Genomic DNA, 23,052 nt, shown 5'->3' with positions numbered 1-23,052 from the left:
TTTTCTCTCTATTTTTTTGAAGCTTAATGAGTCTCTCTAATGCTCCTTTTTTGCTCTAATTAATGGTTACTGAATGAATTTTGCTGATGGCTTGATCCTCCTTTTATAGTACCTTCATAAGGTTTTTGGTATGTCATTGATTCCTTCCTTTTGTTGCCCTGGGTACCAAAGCCAATGTTGTGTCAGCAACATTGGTGGCTGGTTCTTTCCTTATTTCTCATTGTATTCTTCTTTTGAGATTTCTCTCCAAAAATTTCTCAACTGACCTTTCTCTTTTGGGGGGTGCTAATGGGGTTGACTTTTATTTCTCTTTCCAAGGCTTCTAGAGAGACTTTTCAGAGCCCTTTTTTGGCTGCCTCACCCGTTGTCCTTTTTCTTTAAATAGGTAGATTCCTCCCTGTCATGTTGAAAGATCCCCAACCACCTTCTTTTATAGTTCACCTTCTTGCTTTTCCCTAGGTACCGGGCTCCCTTCATCAAGTGTTGGTTCCCAAGTCACCATCTATTTCCAAAGTTTTTCTTCTAGGTTATGGGCGGCTGATGAGACATGTCTTTCTTCATTCCTTGTGTCCATGAGCATGCTTCCTTAAACTATCCAAGTCCCAGCTGATTCTTTCTCGCACTTCTCGAGGATCCCCTCCCTAGTTCTGGTAGTTCTAAGTGGTCTATCCCATTTCTTTTCTCTGGGTTCCCTAGGAGCCCTTCTTATAGAGGGTTGGGCCAAGCTTCCATTGATTTTCGTTTCTTTCTTCCCTAAGGCCCAGGGCCTACCCGTTTATGAACTTGGGCTTCCTTCTGCCCATTCTAATAGGCCTTGGCTCACAGATTGGGCCTTCCTTATTTTTGGAGGCCTATTTGTTTTGGTTCTTAACACTTGTAATATTTTGGACCTCAACAGAAGTCAATCAACTTATTTGCATTAATTGAGTTATTGTTACAATTGATTTTGAGCCCCAAGCCTCATGAATAACTTGGAGATAGTTTTGCACTAAAGATTACAAGAAATTGCAAGAAAAATATGAGGAAACTACTAAAGCCCAAGGTTGGTTGAAACAAAGAACCACTCTTTGGACTCTGACAATGAACCACTCTTTATAGCAAAAAAAAAGAAAAAAAGAAAAAAAAGAAACAATCCTAAGAAATCCAATGGATTATGAATCTTCAGACTTTAGAAGGTAAGCATGTTGCTATCAATTGCATACCATATGGACATATATTGTAAAAACTTCCTGTAAAAAATGGAAGAAAATAAAAAGATGGTTATAATCTATATTTATATAATATTTAAAAGTTGAAGCATAATATTGATTGATTTCATGCCAATTTCGTTAATTTGGTCTATTTTGGTCCATTTAATTTATTTCAATCCATTTCAGTTTGTCTAATCCAATTCAATCTACTTTAGTCTGTTAGGTCTATTTCAGTTCACTTTGGAGCTTTCTTGTCATGACAATAGAAGTAATACAATTTTATTAGTGTTTCTATTCATTTTATTTCTTTCTATTTTCTTTTTTCTTTTTTCTTTTTGAGAAACTCTAGTTACTTGCTAATATATATCGTTCTTATTCTAGTTCTTCATAAAAGCCAGAAGTTAGTAGCTTCTACTTAGCACTCTTAGTTCAGCTGCAACCCCACACGATGAATGAACTAGGTTAAAAATTACCTTGTTGTGGTCCTCCATTACGTGTGAAGTATTAATATCATCATTGGGTCACAATATATATGCCAGGGTGAAAAAAAACGAAATGTCAACATATAAGAACGATGTAAATTGCATGTAATATCTTATGCAAATTGGTTAAGAGAGAATAAAATATTTTAAAGGATTTTAATTGAACTTGTAAAAGCAAATAAATCCTAATTCTATTGGAAAAGAAAAAACAACATAAAATATTAAAGCATTTTTTTCTCCCTTAACCAATCTGCTTCAATATCGTTCTCCTTGAGAACGTTGGAGCTGTTCTTGATATTCTTGCATGCATTTCAAAAGATTAGAAGAGTCTTTCATCTCAGTGGTCAAGAAATAAGCTTTTATTCCACTCTAAGGAATAGTTTTTTCTTCCACACCAAGAAAATGAACAAAATATCCTAATTAAATTTTTTTTTTTTAAACAAGAAAGCCCAACTAGCTTTTCAAGTCACAATTAGAATTAGAATTTGAGGTAATTTTCCAAATTCCAGCCATCAAAACTAGGTACATGACAGTGGGATTTCTTCCTTAAACATAAAGCCTTTCTTTTTTATTTATAAAGAACAATATCCCATAAAAGTAAAACTTAAATAAAGAAGTTATCTCTTTGGTAATCCAATGGATTGAGGGTTCATCTGAATCTTTCCGTAAATACATTTCTATCAATCATCATAATTCATAACATTGGGCATATAACGGTAAAACTTAAAAAATATATATATATTATTACTATTTAAAAAAAAATTACAATTCATCATAAACATTATTCTGAATTGCTTTCCTCTCCCCTCAATCCAAATGGTTCTGAAAGTATGAGCTTTAACTATTACTCCATAATCATCTACAACCCTACAATATTTACATTCATTACACTATACAACTTGAAAATTCAGAATATTTTACTGTCCATGGCCCTTCTTTACTGAAGAATGAACCTGGCTGAAATTTCATGAGTTATTGTTCTCCATTATCATCGTTATTTGTATCACTAGGATTGGTATTGACATTACTTGAAGTATTTTCGCTATTGGTAGCATTGGCACTAGGATTCCAATTCCACGGAAAAAGAAACGAATTATCAACTTTGAAGAACAACGATGTCAATTGCATGTAATGTTGCTTCTCTCTAGAAAGTTGAAGGGCTTGTTCTTGCATGACTGCATCATCAGAATGTTCTTTTGGCGAGCAAACCTGTTCTTGTTCTTCTTGCATGGCTGCATCATTAGAATGTTCTTTCGACGAGTAATCCTGCTCTTGTTCTTTTATGACTGTATCATCATAATGTTCTTTCGACAAACAAGCTTGTTCTTGTTCTTGCATGACTGTATCATCTGAATGTTCTTTCAATGAGCACAACGTTGGAAACATAATCAGAGAAAAAAAAAATTCTTAGGAAATAGTTCGAAACCTCCTTTACTGTGCATTTTCATTGTGCGGCACAATTAATCAAAGCAATAAACTGTATTATATAGTGTTTATTGATAGATTTTGTGTTTGAGAGCAAACCAAAAGATAAAGAGTCCTAATACACTCGGTCAACTAATTCTTCACCAAAGAACTAACTCTATCCTCACACTATATCACCTGAATGGTAATCGATAAAATAATCTTATTAGGATAAGGAGAAAAAACTTGTTGCACACTTAATAGTGTACACTTCTTACACATCAAATTCAAAGTTGTGAGCGTCAACTATTGTTCTAAATTAGATCAAAATTGTGAGCGTGAACAATTGTTTTAATCAGAAGATTTAAATTACATAATGACTATAATATTTTTTTATATAAATAGAGAAGATATTATTAAAGAACCTTTTTGAAATATATCATTATTGGTTGACTAATTTAAATATATCCAAGAATATTAAAAAAAAATACACTCTCATTCCAGGAAACATATGTAACATGTTACATTATGTTTAAATTGTAATTTTTTTTTTCTTTCGGAATATCATTATAATGTCCATATTATTGAAACTTGAATTTTAAGGTAATCTTTTGAATATTTATCATTTTTATTACTTTTTAAAGGCTTGTGTCTCTAAATTTTAAAGCTTATTTTGTTTGTATTTTTTAGCCCAAAACTAAAAAGTTTAGCCGAAATAGAATAAAATTTCATCATTTTTAACCCAAAAATAAAAAATAAAAAAATTTTTGAGCCAAAAACTGAAAATGCAACTTACAAAAAAAATTACTTTAAGGCTCAATTAATCTAAAATGGATTAAATTAGAATGAATGCACCAAAGTGGATCAAAACTAAAGATTTTGGCCCAAATAAAATAAAATTTCATGCTTTTCAACACACACAAAAGCCCAAGATTGAAAAGGAAACCTATAAAAAAATTCAATTTAAAGCCCAACTAGTTCAAAATAGATCAAAGCGGACCCAATAGATTGATATGGACTGAAATAGACCAAATGAGACAAAATGAACCGAAGCGGACCTAATTGAACCTAATGGACCTAATGGACTATATTGGACCGAAATGCTATGCTAATAGCCTAATATAACTCAAAATGACGTTTCAAATTTTAGATATTTTGTGCGTTTGGATAGTGATGATTTTGGCCGCGTCTGGTTTTTGGGTTCTCTCTTCTTTTTTCTTTTTCTTTTTCTTTTTTTTCTTTTTTTATTGACATGCACATTTCACGTGGGAGTGTTTGTCAATGGGTCCCGTGCACTGTGCACGAGACCTACCACCTCTTTGACAATCCAAATTTTCACTGCAATGGCACTGTTTAGTGGATCTCATGTATTGTTTATGGGACCCACAAACTTCTTTATTCAGCAACTTTTTTTATTAAAAATGGGTTTTACAACACTATTCACACATTTAAAAATTATTTTACTACAGTATTTTCAATTTTCAATTTTCAACAAAATAAACGGTATTCAAATGGACTCATTATATAGATTTGTAAGACTTATATGTAGTAAAATGTGTGTACCATAACTTAAAAAATAATTAAGAATTTTTTTTATTATGTTGTTAATGTGAAACTAACCAATCATAACATTTTATAAAAAAAATTTGTAATAAATGATATTGTTTAAATGTTCTTTTTTAATTCATTAGATGCATTATTTAAAAAATCTTATTGTTTGATTAATAGTAATTTAAAAAAAAAGTTTAAATAACTTAATGTACAAATATATTTGGACAAAAATAATTAAATTAACTGATTTAGTTATTTATTTTACTAATAGATCTTACGATAAAAATGGATCAAAGTGAATTGAAATACTACGTTAAAGTAGCTCAACCAGAATAAGACTGAAAACAGCCAAGAAAACAAAATCCCTTTTGTAACATAATTTGCACGTAGATGTGAATTGTGAAGCATCTGATATGATTTGGTAGAGGTATTTTTTTTCTTCTTCTTTTTTTGTTGGGCTTTGGATTATTGGGTCCAATGGGTTAACTCCATATGAGATAATAATCTTGGCCTTTAAAATTTTAATACATGCCGTATTAACAATACAGTTCACGTCTCACTATCTTAAGGAACTCTTCTAGCTACTCTCATTTTGTTTGTCTCCCATTTAAAAATTTTAAATCATTCTTATATTTTCATTTTTTTTTTCTTTTTATTTTTTGTTGACTATTATCTTTCTTACATGTCAAACTTTGTTTCATAAATTAGTAAAGTATTTCCTATTTCACTAATGTTTTTTAGGGTTCAAAACATGAAAAGTGAAAACGATGATAGAGTAAAAGAAAAGAAGAAAAGGGAAGGCATACTTTTGATCTATTATATAAAATTAAAAAATAATATAACCCTACAGTACTTTTTAAAAATGGTTATATTTGTTGTTTTCATGAAAATTTTGTATAAACAATTAAATAAACGTTTATTTATTTAGTGTTTTTTTTTAATGATTAACAATTATTGAATCCATTTTTCTATTATATAGAATGTGTTACCTGCATATGTGTGCATTATAAACTTTGACACTCTAGAGTCAAATCCGGTTCCCCAACTAGAATGCATTGTGAAGATTGTGGCATAACATATCTTGAGAATAAAAACCAAACAAATTAGGGCCCAAATTAGGTCCAGTGCTTCCAATGCACTGGACCTGGTCGAATGGTGACATGTGTCTAAAAATAGATATGTGTCATCATCTCAAGGGGTCCAGTGTTACTGGACATTGAATCCAAATCGCCCCCAACAAATCAAGGAAGAAAACAAAAATCAGTTCAACCACGCAATTTTCTTGAAAGAAAATAGCAGGTGTTATTTTCCTTCAAAAAATAACTCTACAAATCCTGTCCATGGGTTTTCGTCTTTGTTGTCATAGGGAAATACATATCCAAGAAAAAAAGAAGAAGATTTGTCATTGAAAAATAAATTTTTAGTTCATGAACGAGTATGACATGGCCAGCATTTAAAATCAATGTGACTTTGACAAGAAATTATTGGTTGGCCATCATCTACCTTCCCCCACAAACTCACTTTTTTTTCTACTAATGTCACACTCTTGGCTTTTGTAGTATTAGCCACTTGAGCGACATATAGACAAGGACAAGATGTTCTCCTCTCATCCCCAAACCTTCTCCTCTCATCCCCAAACCAATGGCCCTTTGGGATTTCGAATAAGTTAGAAAAAAAAAATGTCTTATCAAATTAACGACATCTCTGTTAAACCAACAATCCAACCACTGTCATGCATGAAACTATTACTCAAGTGGAGGAAAAAAAGTTGATTGTGTTATTATGATCAACTAGTCCAACTTAATTTAGTCCCAAGTTGCGTAATCTGCTGTAATGGATAACTCTGCGTTTGAGGTTTTACTCTATATAATTGTCTTTTAGAATAGGGAACTTTTTTTTTCTTTTTTTGGATAAGAAGACCGTAACTTCTATAAAGAAGAAAAAAAATTCAGTACATCTTGAAATAATGTGAACTCAACTGTATTAAGATTTTTATTTATCCAAGTTACATAAACATCAATACTCTTCAACATATTGAGCCAAGATATGTGTTAGGCGATTGTCTTGCCTCCTCACATAGGATATTTGCACCATTTTAAAACTTTGTAGTTTTTGTCGAATCTCTCCAATGATATTGTCAATTAAAGCTAGTGGTTCACTTGTCCTATTCCTTATTTCCTTATGGTGCATACACATTTAAACGTATGATATTCAAATGAATAGAATGTTTGTCTATTAATCACTTAATTTTGTTAAGTAAAGATGGAAGTAAAAAAGTAATATTGAGAATATAAACATAGTGAGTTCCAGTTAACTTAACTGGTAAAGTTTTGAATAACTCCATTATTAACGTTATTTTCATTATATACTAATCATAATCTATCAAATCAATAATTATATAAAAATATTGTGAATATTTTTGTATCAATAAACTTATTCGAGAAACAAACGCAGAGTCTAGGATGCACAGAAACAATCAATCAATTGATACAGTTCATGTTTCACTAATAATATTGATATCATCTATTACCATTAATACATAATAAAAATACAGTCATATAAAAATAGTTTTGCAGGAATAATTATTTAACGTCTGTGAAAAAATTCTCAAGAACATTGCTTCCCTAGCTAGGCACAAAAATATAAAATAAAAAAAAGCTAGCTAGGGAAATTGGTGCCTTTCGCTACACAGCTTACAGCTAGGTAGGGATTGGCGTTCTTGGAAGGTGGCAAGATTCCATGGTGTATTAAAAGTCAAACATGGATGACACAATATTGGTCCCAATCTCTGACATGAAGAAGACATTAGGGGCAAGTAGCCAAGTAGTCACAGCAGCTCTTTTTATCTGTCTTTTTCTCGCTTAAAATTTGTGTATAGAAAGCGACCCTTGTACTCTTCTCCTTCGTTCCTTAATACATATATCTAGTTGTTACAAAAACTGAAACACGTGTTGTTATAAAATAAGATTCTGATTAATTGTTAATTAAAAGATGGATCTGTTAACATAGTCTAGTACTTGATAAATATTGGTATAAAATTTTTAAGGAAAATCACAGAAAAAGGTACCTATAATGAGATGGAAGATGTATTTGAAAAGTGGGTAATATAAATAAATATGTGACTTTTTACTATAAAATTTTGCTATAGTTTACAGAACGAGATTGGAATCCTCTACTTTTTAAGCTAGCCAAAATGGGAAATCACATCAACTATTAGAAAAGCTCCATTCAATAATTCAATGTAACAATGATTATGATGTTAGTTTAACCATGCTAGTAATCAATTTATTTGTTTAAAATTGCAATCAGTTTACATATTTGTATGCACGTTTTCTTTCTCGATATATAGTTGAAAGATTTAAATTCTAAATGAAGATATATCAATTAAGTTATAAAAGTCTTAACACATGTTGCAAGCAAGCCAAAGGATAATATATTGAACCAAAGGGGAAACAAAGTATTCAACTTGTTTAATTAACTCTATTTTATATACTAGTTGATAAATGAGACCAAATCAGCTGTGGGTCTAAATTACTCTATAAGATCAAAAGAGCAAACAAGCACAGTACGCTTTGGAAAAGAAACATTTTAAAATTTGAAAGCCAACAGTTTTGATATTTCATTGACGAACAAATCCAAATTTTAAAATTTTGTAATTTTCATAATATTTTAATTACTTTTTTTGAGATAACTGATGAATAAGTTAGGACACAGTTTATGATTAGTGCATTAATGCACTGAACACATTAAGACACATATTGGATGTATATCTGCATCTTAATATGTCCAGTGCACTGATACAATAGCTACAATCCAGTAAGCTATAAATGTCCAAAAGATATTTGAAGATGTCAATTTCGTTATTCAATACTAATACTTATCTTGATGATGAGATTACGTTGAGATATTAAAACTTGATAAGTAAAGAGTAGTTTGATTTGAGAGCCTCCAAGAATGTGCTAGAGGCAATGAATTGAAAGATTGAGATGTATACACGAAGTTTGGTCGTACCATACGACCCCACCTAAAGGGAGCAGCTAAAATGGACTGAACAGGTTGAGGACAAGGGTGTAACCCCATCTCTGTTGAGAATGGTTCCAGTAATAGTAGTCATTGTATTTGCCATGCGCTTTGTGAGGTGATGAGCTTTGCATCAATATCTACTTTTCACCAACCACATGCGTTGTGTTCATGACTTTATGAGGCTCACCCATTGGGACCAAAACATGGAAAACAATAAAAATACTCTCCTAGGGCTTCCATGCACTTTGAAAATAGAGCTTGATGCCAAAGCTGTGGTATGTGTGTGTCTTATTAATAGTTCAGCTGAATCTCTTGGTGAATTTGCTTTACTAGTTGATGATTGCTTGAGAAAAAGGGAGTAAGTGTGCTAATGTATTTGCTCTAAAAGAGGATTCAGCAAACTCAAGACTGTGGTTTTTGAAAGACCTCCATCTAATGTACTAATTATTTTTTTATTTTTTTTTTGTTATATCTTGGAAATGTGGGATTGTATTATGATAGACAATGTATTAGAGTTCGAATGCACAAAAGAGGAGTCAGTCAAACTCAAGACTCTGGTTTTGAAAGATCTCAATCTTTTATTATTTCTTGACAATTTGGGACCATATTATGATAGACAATGTGTTTAATGTTCGAATTCTTTAGTTTTTTTTAACAAAGGTTCCTTTATTACCAAAAATAGAAGAAGCTAAATTCTGTAATTTACCTTTCTTCTCTTTATTCAACAAGTTAATATTTCTCTTTCACTAACATTTTACAAATTACACAATCTTCTAATTTTAGAAGCTTATATCTTTTTTATTTAAAAGACAACACATTAAATATATTTTTTATTAAAAAAAAGACTTTCTAAAATAACCCATAATGCGAAACCATTAATTTTACTTAGATCTATAGTTGATTCTAAACTTCTTATAAGTCAAGTCAATAATTGTAAAAATAGTTGTGATTGTAGAAAGGAGAGGAAACAGTAAACATGGCCATGCGGGAAGACTTTTGGTAAAGGCTCTGTCCAGTGTCCAATGCAAAGTGCAAACCTGCCCGAAATTTTTGCTTTTAGACATATCCCACTTTTGCTATGCCAACCATGTGCTGTTGCTTACCTTTTTAAATTCCCAACTCCCAAGACAGATTCCTATACTCATGTTAAGGCTACATGCGACGGCATCTTTTCTGAATGATATACATCAAATTTAGTACACAACAAAATTTTCACAATTATTGAAATAGTATTTTATGATGGGTTTTGTTAATATATGGCTAAGGACACTGACAATGTTTGGTAACGGCCTATAAATAATAAAAATTATTATTTAAATACCATAATATTTATTTTTATATATTTTGTTATTCATACGTATTTTTACAAAATTTAAACGATATTATTAAAAATCTCTTATCAAATGGGTCTGAAAAAGAGATTAACTCTATTGACAATTTTTTTTTAATTTTTTATAAAAAAAAACATCTTAAAATAAATGATTAATGTTTACTCTTAACCGGACCCTCTTATAATTGATGAAATCCTATCAAAATACTATTATTTAAACACAAAGTCATCATAAAAATTTATGTGTCATGGGGCATTACTTTACTAATGAAGTCAGCATTTCTAGTAGTAGGATGGCTTACCTTATCTTATTGCCAAAAAGGGAAAAAAATTATAGTAGTAGGGATTATGTTACAGAAGAAATATTAAGATTAAGAAACTACACATTCTGTTTTAACCAAAAAAAAGAAACTACACATTCTGAAAATGTGGAACTCGGTCACTTCTGTTGTGCAAGGGCCAAGGGGAGCTATGTGAAAAAGTATACTAACAAATTTAGAAGTTGGGAGTCTGGCTTTGAGCTAGTTTCACTGCTCAGGTAAGTACCAATGGAGGGTAGGAGCTTGATCAACAGAAAAGAAATTACAAGAATCCTCTGTACTAAACAAACTCTGCTCTTCCATTTTCACAATCTGGGGTTGGTATGCTTTAGCTGGAACAACCGTTCTGGGATCAGAGAATTGAAGCCGATTCACCAATGGATTTGAGTAGGAAGATGAGCCATTGAAAGATAGAGTAAATTTCATTTTGCTTTCTTCCTTCATGATCCCATTTGAGTCGCTGTCTACTGACACTGCCTTGTTGCTGTTCTCTGCACGTAAGTCATGGCCTTTACTTTGCTCAGAAACGTTGTTGTCAGACTCTGATATTGGAGACTGTTCGTTCACAGAGTGGTTGCTTTCTGAACTTGCTCTACAGACCTTGGATTTCAGCTCTCTCAGCTACAATCCAGGAACCCAAAAAGGAGAAAAAAAAATCCACAATTTAAGTTAAAGCGAAGGACTTTAGCTTTTTGAAATGCAACCAAAAAGAGTCTTTAACCATATATGTTAACATTTTCTAACACCTTGGTATTTTGGACAATTGATAATTGATTATGACATTTTGGGGATTTGGTAATCTATCAATATACGTTTTCAATTAGTGAAGATTATCGTGTCGTTGTGAGATGTAAAAGTTAGAAATATTAAAAAAAAAAACAAAAACAAAAACAAAAACAAAACAAAACAAAAAGAAAGGTAAAAAAAGTTATGACCAAGGGCTGAGATCAAAATTGAATTTTTAATTTTCAATCTCACCCATTAATTAACCATTGCATATTGTACCGGATCTAGATCCCCATTTGAAAATGATTGTATTTCATCATAAGAAGTCAGTCAACTTTTGTGAAAAGATGTGTGAAAAATTATGGGTGCTATGATTACTCATATGATATACCTTTGAGGTTAGAGCCTTATTTTCCTGCTCAAGATTATGGTGGTCAAGCTTTAGAGCATCATAATTAGCTTTAAGAACCCCATAATCCCTCTCCAATTGCTTGGTTTTCCAGCGGGCTCGGCGGTTTTGGAACCATATAGCCACTTGCCTTGGTTGCAAGCTTAGTTCTGCTGCTAATTTTACCTTTCTCTCTGGTTCTAGCTTGTTTTCCACTTCAAAGCTCCTCTCTAATGCCTTTACTTGTTCCAAGCTTAGTCTCCGTTTCTTCCCCAACACCAGCCCAGTTTCTTCCTCCAAATCTTCGTGCTCTAATCTATTTAGCATTGCATGGAAATCCTCACTGTAACAATAAGTGCTGTTCTCTACATTGACAGTAGTGGAAGTGTTGTGTTAGAAAGAAAAGGTGAAAGAGTTTGCAATATCAGAGAATAGATTCATTCAAACAAAGTTTATGATCATGTAAGTTTTCCGAGGACCCCATAATTCAAAACTTCCACTTGATAATAAGTTTAATTCTAAATTCTACTATAGCTCCGATCAAACAATAATAAATATTCAATTATGAACTGTAATAAGTTTTTGTTTAAGAATAAAAATACACATCTAATTAATTCATCGGTTTATAAGCACAAAATCATTAGTTGTGCAAAATTTAGCAACTTAAATGTATAAAAGATAGACTAAGCATGAATTAAAGTTTTGGTTTCTTTGGAAATCCAAATAACAGTGCTATTAGTAATCGCAGGGAGAATCAGAATCTTGTTACAGTGTCTGAAATAATGGAAATATAGCTGGGTCTATATATAAAATGAGCCATCACAGAAATTTTCTACTTGAATTTTGTTTACCTTTAGGTGGACTAATGGAGATCAGAGCAGCCAAGCTATCAGAGCTACTGAACCGCTTCATCACTGAGATGTTTTGGAGTCTTAGAGACTTAGACTTTTTGAAGTCGCTCACTACTTTATAGAGCTCAAGGACAAGAGTCACGCAAGTTGTTTAGTCTGAAAAAACAATGTAAACAGGATCATCTATTGGTAAAAGATGGCCTAATTGGGAAATGTTGTACAAAGGTACAGCTTTGGCGCAACATAGATTGATCCTTGTCTTTCTCCGAGGATTAAAAAAACACAAAGTATGATTCCATAACAAAGTTATGGTTCAAGCAAATGAAATGACAATAAAAGAGAGAAAAATCAAAAGGGTTGGTTAGAAAATCATTATCTAAGCAATCCGTTAGCGTGTGTGAGAGAGAGAGAGAGAGAGAGAGAGAGAGAGAACCATAAAAAGTGTTGGACATGGTAACCTTGGTCTTGATGATAAGCACTTATATGTACACTGTAAACTGATGTGAACTATACATGAAGTTGGTATCAACTGGCAATTGTAGATCAAAACTTTTTCTTCTTAGCTAGACGCAAGCCATGGGACCATGAGTCATCACTTGACGGTAATGGTTTATGTAACACTAGGATCTACAAGATAGATATGTCATATGTGGTGTGTCAAACACACATGAATATGCCTTTAATTTTTAAATTTTTGGATATACCAGAATAAGTTGAGTATCTTACTGTTGCAAAAATTTCATGTACATATGATATGTTTCGGTTAATTCAACTAATAAATTTGAACATGAACATGTTCTACCATTGAAACTGTTAAAAAATTAATAATGAAATAAATAGAAATAGAGGGAAGTATACCCTAATGAGAAAATAATTAACATGCTTATCTAAATAAATTAGACCACGAGGGAAGTTAGCATTATTGCCCTTCGAAATTATGTGCCTGAATGGCTGAATCTTCAAAAGCTAACCAGGAATCAGAGATATGAGAAAGTGGAATTTTTCAGTAAAAACAACAACAACAAAATTTCCCAGCGATATTCTTTCAAAATTAACCAAAACAAACAAAACCCACCAAAGGAGAAGGTGGAAATTTTTTTATCTGTTTATTTAGACCTAAATTCCACAAGCAAAATTGGCTTTACACTTCAAAAGAGTGATAATATTTTCAAGAAAGACCGACGAACCCCACATGACCTAAAATGTTTATTTAATATTCATCCGTACGAATCTTTCAATAGTAATGAAATTTTTCTTCACCAAAAAAAAAAAAAAAAGAAATTTTTCATGGGATTGTTTTTTATAAGTTGTTGTAAATCACGTAGTGTTGTTCCAAATTATAGATAGATTAATTAACGGAAACCATGCAAGCTCACAAAAAGTTAGGTAAAAGTATTCTTATTCTCTTTGTAAAAGTATTCTTAATTAGGACAATCATGCAAAGCGGAGGGCCTAGATTAATTAAGATTTTTATTATATATATTTTTTTAAATTATATATATTTATATATTTACATATAGAAAAAATTTCATATTTTATTGATGGATTTCTACATTTTTATTTTCTGCCAAAAAATCAACAACTTTTGAGATAAAGTTTAATATTCTTTCAACAAAAAAAGAGGAAAATCTACAAGAAAATTCAAGAGTGCTGTTGGCATTAAATTAAAATTTCCTCTAATAAAATTATAAACTTGATAGCAGGTGCATGACAAAGAAATCACACCTGTGAAAGCACAAGAACGTGAGAAGTGATGTGGGAGCATACATGGCAGTTTTTGTAGCAAGTATCAGATCAGGAAAAAGTAAGTGGAAGCAATTTAATTTAATCTACCAATTGAAACAGACAGACTTGTTTATACAGAGATCATTGTCTAGTAATATTAAGTTCCCCAAGAGATTCCCCTATACTTCAAAAGGCTTTAAAAGGTGTTTATGCTTGTAAGTGCTTCCTTGTAATCTTATTACTCAGATTAATATTATTTTATGTAAGTTTATATTGAAGTTTGATTCAAGAGCTCTATTGTTAGTCTTGTTTAATCTGAAAGATGTTTACTTCGAACCAGTTTGATATTAGTGTGAAGAACTAGGCTTTAATCTGTTTACTGCAAACCTTCGAAATATTTAAATAAGGACATAAATTAAGCTTCAAATTAATCTATTAATAACGGTTTAATTTACTTTCTTGAGATTCAAAGGAACTAGAAATAACTTAGAATTCAGTCCTTTACTTGTTTTCATATTTTCATTGTTACCTGCGTTTTTTGTTAGAAGTCCTCTTAAATGAAGCATTACCAAACTCCATCTATAATCTACGAAGTCAAATTCCACATCAAACCGCTTTGAAAATTGATGCATACCATGACCACACCTTGAAAATTTTAATTGGAATCAAACAAGTACACCTTGTGTCACCCTCACTCCCCACACATCACATAGTCCAATCAGAGAGCTCTTGCATTTTCTGCTGAATTACACAAAATGACATGCATATATCAGAAAGTATGTGCTTCACACAATCAAGAATAAGACTTCACAGTATGATTGGCAATTTTGGCCAAAAAAATTAAATTGTTACAACTTATGATAAGTGGATAATGAGAAATTGGAACCTTGCTTCTTTTTATTAAATAAACTTGTCAATCCCATTGAATTACAAAACTCATAAACATCGTATATCCTAGCAACCTAGCCTAGATGGATTCTTTTATGTAATAGATGAATTCTATTCTGTAACTATCAGTTAGGCTTTTCCAATTCAATATGGGGTGGAGTACTCCATTTTTTAATATTATTTGGATACTATGATCCGTTTGGATACAACTTATTTTGCTGAAAAATGAAAACAATAAAAAAATAATTTAAAAATTACTGTTCACGTGAGGATTACTGTTTATTTGCCTAAATGCACTGTTCATGTCCCATGAACAGTGCAAGAGGCGATGGTTTTTTTTTTAAAAAAAAAAAAGCGCCAGGCCAAAACATCTGAATCCAAATGCATACTGTGGGGGGAAAAAGCCCAAAGCTACCTAACGGGCCCGAAACCGCCTGCTAAGGACTATTGCATTTCCGAGGATTAATAGGTAGTTGGGGCGGACCATCTAGAGCAGGAAGCCCAGAAGCAGAAGGGGAGTGTCGTCCGAAGAGGTCACCGTTGGTCCGAGGATGTCTTGCTCCTCAGCTATGACGAGCCTTGATCAAACGAACGTGTGGAGGGTCCGACTAATCTTCCCAACGGTCCCAACGGCAATAATAGACCCTGGGCGGACTCGGAAATGATCAGAACTAAAAGATATCTGAAGGAAAAGCTGATACCACCGCATTTAATGCGCTGCAACAGCTTTTCTGGCCGCATTTATGTGGAGAAGACCCCTGAATAGTGCATCCTCAGCTATCGCCACTCACAAAGAACTAAAGTAGACACACGACGTGACATGCACTCGAGTGGATGCGTGGATGAAGAACAAGTGGACGATGGAGATGATAGGAAGAGATGCTATATAAAGAAGAAAGGTCCCTGATAATAGGGGATCGAAAAAAAGAAAGAGAAAAAGAGAGAAAAGCTTTACTGTAGCTCTGAATATTGTAATCACGGTTCATTCAATAAAACGTCTCTTCGGACATTCATTCATAGAGTTATCTAAGCTTCAGTTCATGTTATCATCACTGCACGTAACCTAGCCAACTGTTCTGTGCTTCATATCCAACCCAGCTCTTTCGATCCACTCTCTACAAATTCATTGTTCTGGGTTCGTTGGGCCTTTAACCCATATCCTTTGGGCTTGGGCAACAAAAGACCCCACACATACTAATTTTTTATTACCATAAAACCTTGAGTCTAATACTAGTAGTATAGTACCATTATGAATTGAGAGAGATCTAGAGAGACTATAATTGCATCTACATTTGCTCACTGACTATAATAATTACGCACCAATAATTCCCGACGATGATAAGTTGATAACTATGCACCAACCATTTGGAAAAGGAGAGAAAGATTATGCACTAATGACCTGTTGCTGAATTAGTATGAAATTAGAAGAAGCTGAGAGATTAAGCACTTATTAGCGCTTCACAATTTCCTTGTTGATTAGTTTATTAATCTCAAAAGACATTTCGTTAGGGGCTGGTACTGGAACAAGAATGGTAAGCTGGACTTCAAAATCAGTGTTTAAGAAAATATTATACAAACTATACGAGATCAGAGATACAATTTGGCTAAAGATAATCTTGTTAAAGACTTTGTTTGTATCTGGATCTTGATTATAAGCTAGTTTATTGATTTTTTTTTTTTTTTTTTGGCAAATCCCGCATGAGTCATTACTTATTTTATTTAACTTCTTTTATCTTTTATTTATAGTACTTGCAGCAAAAGATTATGTTACATTAACGTTCTCATTAGTCATTATCATTAGTCATTAGACTGCCAAGTGCAACCCAATTATTAGCAAATAAGAATCAATAAAGGGAGACACTAGAGAGCCTTTTTTTTTTGTGTTAAACGTCTATTTATTTTTACTTTCAAAAGTAAAGATAACTGGATAAGTCCTTTGCCGTCATATTATAAATTCCATTAAAGATTATAATGGATCAAATGGTATCAATTATTGAAGTTTGAACACCGACTATTCTTGAAGATCTGGTCAAATCCGAGTAACCATTACTATTCAGAGCTAGAGACCTGAAGGAAATTGGTTTGCACGATTTTGGCATTTGTACCCTGTATCAGTATTTAGTGAAAAAGATAGCAATTGAATTTAATAAAAACATTTGAAAAGGCGAAGATTTCGTACAAGGAGTATTATTCAAAGAGACAATTAAAATAAATAAAGTTGTAGTCATTGAGAACGAGAAAAGAAAAAGACTTGGTTAGGTTGGGGAAGAAATAATTGTAAGTGTTTAAACTCCCCTATAAGAAAAGCAACTTAACGATTCATATTTCCTGGACTTTGTTGATTACAACAACCACTAATACAATACAATTATATTTCTACTAGCATATCATTGTTACCATCATTGTTGTAACTAATATAATAAACTAATTTCTTAATTTTTAGGTGTATATATACATAAATATATATACACACACATCCAAATAATAAAAATTTAAATTGGTAATACTGAAATTCCAGTCAAATTAAATCATTGCACTTTGAAAATTCTAAGAGTTTGTCGAATTCTTTATCCAAAATCGTTCAAATTGTAGTGCTTTACCCTTTCATTTCTCAATTACTCTTAAATTTTGAACATATTTTCATGTGACACTATGAGTAGAATTAGCATTGTACCGAACTTGACTCATGCTAGTCATATAAACCATGATTGCCTTGATGAGGAAAGACGTGAGCATCACAATTAGAATATTTAGATTCCATCATTGAACACAAATTTTCAAAATTCGAGACTTCAAGGTTAAAAATTTTAATTGGCAGTGTACTGAAATTCCAGCCAAATTAAATCCTATCACTTTGAAACTTCAAAGAATTTGTCAAATTCTTTATCCAAACCTGTTCAGATTGTATTGGGTTTTACCCTTTCATTTCTCAAACACTCCTAAATTTTCAAATATTTTCATGTGACACTAGTGTAGAAGCATCTAGCACTGTTCTTGATGAAGACTCATGTTAGTCATATAAACCATGATTGCCTCAATGAGGAAAGACATGAGCATCATGATTAGAATATTAGAATTATGGTTGTCAAAATTGCAATCTGGATCGTACGATCGCATGATTTTACGATCTCACCTCACTAAAACGTTTAGGATCGCACTAGAATCGTAAAAATAGTAGAATCGTGTAAGATCATATAGGATCGTAAGATCGTATGAGATCTTATCGATGCTACCAAAAACATAAATTTTTGAGTTTTTTTTTTTATGGGATAAATTTTTTGTTTTGATGAAGCTTTAAGGATTTTCAATTTTTCATGTTGCGATGATATGACTTTTTATTTTATTTTTATAAAACTATGTTAACCTAAGTAAATGTTTTTTAATTTCTAGTTCACTTATAATCAAAATAAAGGAATGCTTCATAATTTCTAAATGAAGAATTTGATGTTGGCTTTGCTGCCTTTTAGGCTATAATGTTGTTAAATTTGTTTGATCAACATACTAATTTGTGTTTTAATATTACTAAAATATTATATATATATATATATATATATATATATAATTTTATTAGTTATGCTTGTATTTGTATACTGATTAATTGATTTTTTTGAACATGCTATTTAATTGTTGCTATGCAGTATAACTTGAATAGTTTAGTATAAAATTATATCTTGATGTCTTTTGCAGCTCTAGTATACAAATATATACTATAATGTTTACATAGATGATAAAATGGATAATAATTAGAAATTTAGAACAGTGTTACAAAAACCTTAGAATGAGAATAATTAAATGTTCACTTCACCTTAATATTCATCTTACTTTTGAATTTCATATTGTAATTAGCTAGTTTTCATTTGCCAACTTTTTTTGGATTTCAAACTTGAAACTTAGAATTTGGAAAATATTTTCCACATGTTTTGATAAATATTTTGGTATTTGATTGCTAATTAAATATTTATTGAACTTTTTAAATACATTGGGTCAAAACTTAAATATATTTGTTTCGTTAGTATATACTTAGCGATGTATGACATGCAAACTATATCATATAATGCAAATCTTAGTTTTTTTATAGATGAATTTATAATTTACGTTATTATTCAATATATAAAGTCATTATCAATGTGTTTTTTGCTTTAAATCTGAAAATATGTAGGATCTTACGATTCACGATCCGATCCTATGATCTACGATCTCACCTACCTTCAACGAACGTACATAAGATCCCGATTTTGACAATCTTGATTAAAATCCATCATTGAACACAAATTTTCAACAGTCGATGCTTCAAGGTTGACATCAAGAATAAAATATTTGTCTTGCAATGTGAACAGCAAATAAATTAACATGAAGATTTCTACCCAAAAAAAAATAAATAAAATTAAGACAAATAAAAAAGAAACGACCTCTAGAATCCTAATGAAGCAGCATATAAATGGGCTACAAAATTTATGCTGCACCCGTATCATCGCCTATAAGTTAAATTTCTTGTAAAATTCTTTCAAGTCGAACTCTATATAAGCCTACCTCGTTTGAGTATCTTTAATTATTTTAATCTTGAGAGGAAGAGAACGGAGAACAGCAGGAAGAGATATCAATTCCGGCAACCTCCATGGCATTGCATACCCATTCAGGGACATCACCTTTAGGAAACTACAAGACAATAAAGACATGAAAAGGTTCAAGAGTAATACCCTAAATATTTAAACCAAATTCAACAACCACATAAATAAGACTGTTCTCCCATTATAGTGACCAATGCAACAACACCACTGAGCTAAGCTCAACTGGCACTTTCTTCTCCCATAATAATAGGATGGAGGGTGAGATTGTAGTTTCAAAACCTATTGAATGCAATGCATTTGTAACTTACCAATAAAATACATGTGAGAAGAGTTTGACGCTATTTCCAATAGAAGACCTTTCAACCCAGCAAAGCAGGATCAAAATAGTAAATAGGTTCATTGGGATAAGGACGTTTTAATCTAACAGGAATTTGAAAACCTGCATATCCCCCCATCAACACACCCCCCACCCCCCCCCAAAAAAAAAAAAAAAAACCCTTCTCTCTCTCTCTGAGGCTGACCCAATTTCGAAATTCATCTGCCACCAAGAACTCGTAAATTAGGGACAAGCCACACATCCATAGAACATAGTGGAAATGTAGTAGTAACATTGCCCTCTTTAAAAAAAATGCACTCGTGTGTGTGTGTTTAACATACTTTCTAATGAACTGGAGTCTTGATGGTTCAAATTAGTGCTTCAAAACTGGGAACCACACTGTAAACAAGAAAACAGTATTGACCACTATGCTAAGATTAATATCTAAGGCATAAACTAGACGTGTAAATAGAGTCCAATATCTATTGCCAAAAAAAGAAGTAAATAACACCTACACTAGAGATTAAGACTTATGATGTAGGAGGCAATAAGAAGACATTTATTATATTTTATTTGATTTTTAGTATCAAGGGCAATTTTGTAATTTCATAAAACTCTGGAATGGGCTATGCCAACAGTCTATTAGATCATCTTTTGGGTTTTATTTAAGTTTGGTTATTTATTTGGGCTTAGTAGTAAGCCTAAGGAGTCCAAGTTCAAGTCTTATTAGGTTTTTAAGAAATCCTAGTTCTACTAGGAGTCTAGGATTAGGTTTCCTAGTTCTGTTAGGATTAGGTTTAATCTTCTATTTAAAGAGTTGTGGTGTTTTCTATTGAGGGGGAGATAAATAATGAATATTTTCAGAATTTAAGAGCTATGAAGCTTTCTTTTAGAGTTTATGTGATGCACACTATTCTTAGGTGTGATGCCAAGGAATNGGAATCCTACGAGTGATTCTTAGGGAATTTATCTTTTATTTACTGTTCATGGATTACCGTTCACAGCAACTCAAATCTTGATTTTCACCTTTGTTTCATTCCTAAAGCCCTGTTAAACCTTGTTTCCCCTTGTCCTACTCAACTTAACTCTCAACTTAATGTGAGTATACAATGAAATAGGATGGGGAATATCCACCAATAAGTAAATATAATATATACACAGAAAAAAGTCCAATTTAAGTGAAAGAAGTGAAGAAATATACCATTATCTGCAAAAATTACATACAAACCTACAATAAGAAAAGATTAAGAAGAATGTTAAAATAGTCATTACCAAAAAGATAGAAGTGAGGAATTTAACTGGCATAAAGTTATTTACTGAACAAGAATGGAGAATGGCTAATTCAGAAGGACGTGAAAGAAAAAAGAGGAAGAGAAAGGATTGGGTGGGGGGGGGGAAGCAAAAGAAAAACATACTCTGGAAACCTTCCCTCGATTATTGATGTGTGTAGATCTCTGCTAAGCTAAAAATTTTAAAGAAATTCACTTTCATTTATAGGGAAGAAAAAAAATATTAAAAAAAATTATATGAAAATTTTCTATTTGTACCTTCATCATGTAGTACAGATTGTGATATGAAAGAAGCTGAGATCCCATGGCATCTTTTGTAACAAGGCAATGGATGTAGGCCCTAGAATAGGTCCTGCAGACCTACAGTGAAATAAATACAATGAGGCAGATGTATCATTATAAAATATCAATTTATAATACGATAATAATTCAACCAACATGTTTCGGTTATGACCACACCATACAAGCGCATGTAGGATCAATGGGACGAGTATCATCAGCCATCGCATTGTGTTTTAACTTCAGCACTCCCTGCATAAAATATCATAAATATCAGAAATCGTCCTTCCACCCACACTGAAGAAGAAATACCATTACATTTTAAGAAGTTCATAGTTAACAGGAGTTGACTGGCAACTAGGTACAGAGATGCATATTTAAGTTAAAGATAGTTCACATAAACAGGTGACCTGCACGTATGTTTCATGTTCATGAGAAACATATGAATGAAGCAAAAAGTCTTTGTATATAAACCATTCATATATAAATTTACTGTATGAAAAACCGTGTTGGAGATCAAAAGAAGACTAAAAAATTTAAAGATCAAGAATGTTGTAAAAGTATGGTTCCACAGTTTATATTCACAAGAAGCTATCACCTCAGGTACAAGAGCTGTGCCAAAGCGAGCAGTGCGAGTAGGATAAACACAGTCATACATGTCAGCACCTAAAGCACTGCAAACTACAATATCCAGTGGATAACCAACACCCTGAAAAGAAGTATTGAGGAAATATCATGACATGGAAAAATATGAAAAGATGAACCACCCAGTTCACAAGAATTCAAGTTAGTTTGGACGATGTAAGTTGATTTGATGAAAGAAATCTGCACCATAACATATCGTGGTTTGTCCTCGGGCAAGGCGGCAGTGCACTGAGCAACAACACGCCAAAATGAATCTTTACTTTCACCGCCTGTGAGACCACCAATAGCATAGCTGTCACAACAGTAAGCTCTGTTAATATGGCTCCTTGATCAATAAACCATAACACTACTAAAGTAAAATACAGTGATCAATTTTGGATGTATGTAAGTGTGCAAATTGGTATAACAAGTTAAATCTGTGAAATGTATGAAACAATGTTGAACCGATTGCTGGCTGAAAGACATTAAACCTCACATGTGGCAACTGAACAGAGAATGAAAAATTAAGAGAGAGAAGCCTAGACAGGAAATTATTGAAAGCAAAAAACAAAAGGGAAAACTTTGTTACAAATTTTTTATTATTTATTTATTTATTTATTTTTATACAAGATAAAATTTTTACTCTAGCATAATCTAACTGTATATGTATGTGAAGCTCCCTCTTGGAGACTTGAACCCCAGCCCTTTCCCCCCACACCCCACAAACACTTATATTTGTGAAGTGACCATCGCACCAAGGGTGTGATGGTCTTTCCTGTAGAATTGAACCCTGACTCTTACCCCCCACACCTTACAAGTACTTATATTTGTGGAGTGACCATCACACCAAAGATGTACAGTGGTAACTTTGTTACAAATTTATAAAAATATATATAAAAAAAAATTAGAAAAAACAAGTTAATTGATTTTTCAAAAATAATATGAAAGCTGCTAATACCTTACATATGTTTTTTTTTTATAATTATAATACCTTACACATGTATTAATCGTATTGTATGCTATAGTATAGAGTCATGATGATATACTTTCTGTTACATGTCAAATTTACTGTTTATCCCCCCCCCCCCCCCCCCACCA

General features: G+C 32.2%; 2 protein-coding genes across 3 annotated transcripts in view; both read right to left on the bottom strand.

Moving 5' to 3' along the window:
• Positions 1 to 10,259: 10,259 nt before the first annotated feature.
• LOC111985016 (homeobox-leucine zipper protein ATHB-6) lies at positions 10,260 to 12,735 on the bottom strand. The gene is made up of 3 exons (XM_024016636.2): positions 12,266 to 12,735; positions 11,418 to 11,779; positions 10,260 to 10,921 (listed from the first exon to the last, which is right to left on the bottom strand). The coding sequence occupies exons 1-3, from the start codon at positions 12,324 to 12,326 to the stop codon at positions 10,508 to 10,510; spliced, it is 837 nt and encodes a 278-aa protein (XP_023872404.1). The 5' UTR covers positions 12,327 to 12,735; the 3' UTR covers positions 10,260 to 10,507.
• Positions 12,736 to 19,150: 6,415 nt separating this feature from the next.
• Positions 19,151 to 23,052, bottom strand: part of LOC111984978 (uncharacterized) — a 10,762-nt gene continuing 6,860 nt past the window's right edge. The window contains exons 9-15 of one of the 2 annotated variants that reach the window (XM_065773337.1): positions 22,162 to 22,267; positions 21,929 to 22,039; positions 21,511 to 21,582; positions 21,310 to 21,411; positions 21,178 to 21,224; positions 20,964 to 20,990; positions 19,420 to 19,534 (exon numbers count right to left, since the gene is read on the bottom strand). In XM_065773337.1, the coding sequence (XP_065629409.1) occupies positions 20,966 to 20,990; positions 21,178 to 21,224; positions 21,310 to 21,411; positions 21,511 to 21,582; positions 21,929 to 22,039; positions 22,162 to 22,267 (463 nt within the window). In that variant the 3' untranslated portion in view covers positions 19,420 to 19,534; positions 20,964 to 20,965. Of the gene's footprint in view, positions 19,535 to 20,963; positions 20,991 to 21,177; positions 21,225 to 21,309; positions 21,412 to 21,510; positions 21,583 to 21,928; positions 22,040 to 22,161; positions 22,268 to 23,052 lie in introns of both variants that reach the window. The other variant, XM_065773336.1, reaches the window with a different exon arrangement.

The sequence above is a fragment of the Quercus suber genome, unplaced genomic scaffold, assembly GCF_002906115.3.
Source record: "Quercus suber isolate HL8 unplaced genomic scaffold, Cork oak 2.0 scaffold_73, whole genome shotgun sequence".
In the NCBI taxonomy this organism is placed as follows: Eukaryota; Viridiplantae; Streptophyta; class Magnoliopsida; order Fagales; family Fagaceae; genus Quercus; species Quercus suber.
The sequence above is the reverse complement of the archived record's forward strand: the minus strand, read 5'-3'. Positions and strand labels throughout refer to the sequence as shown.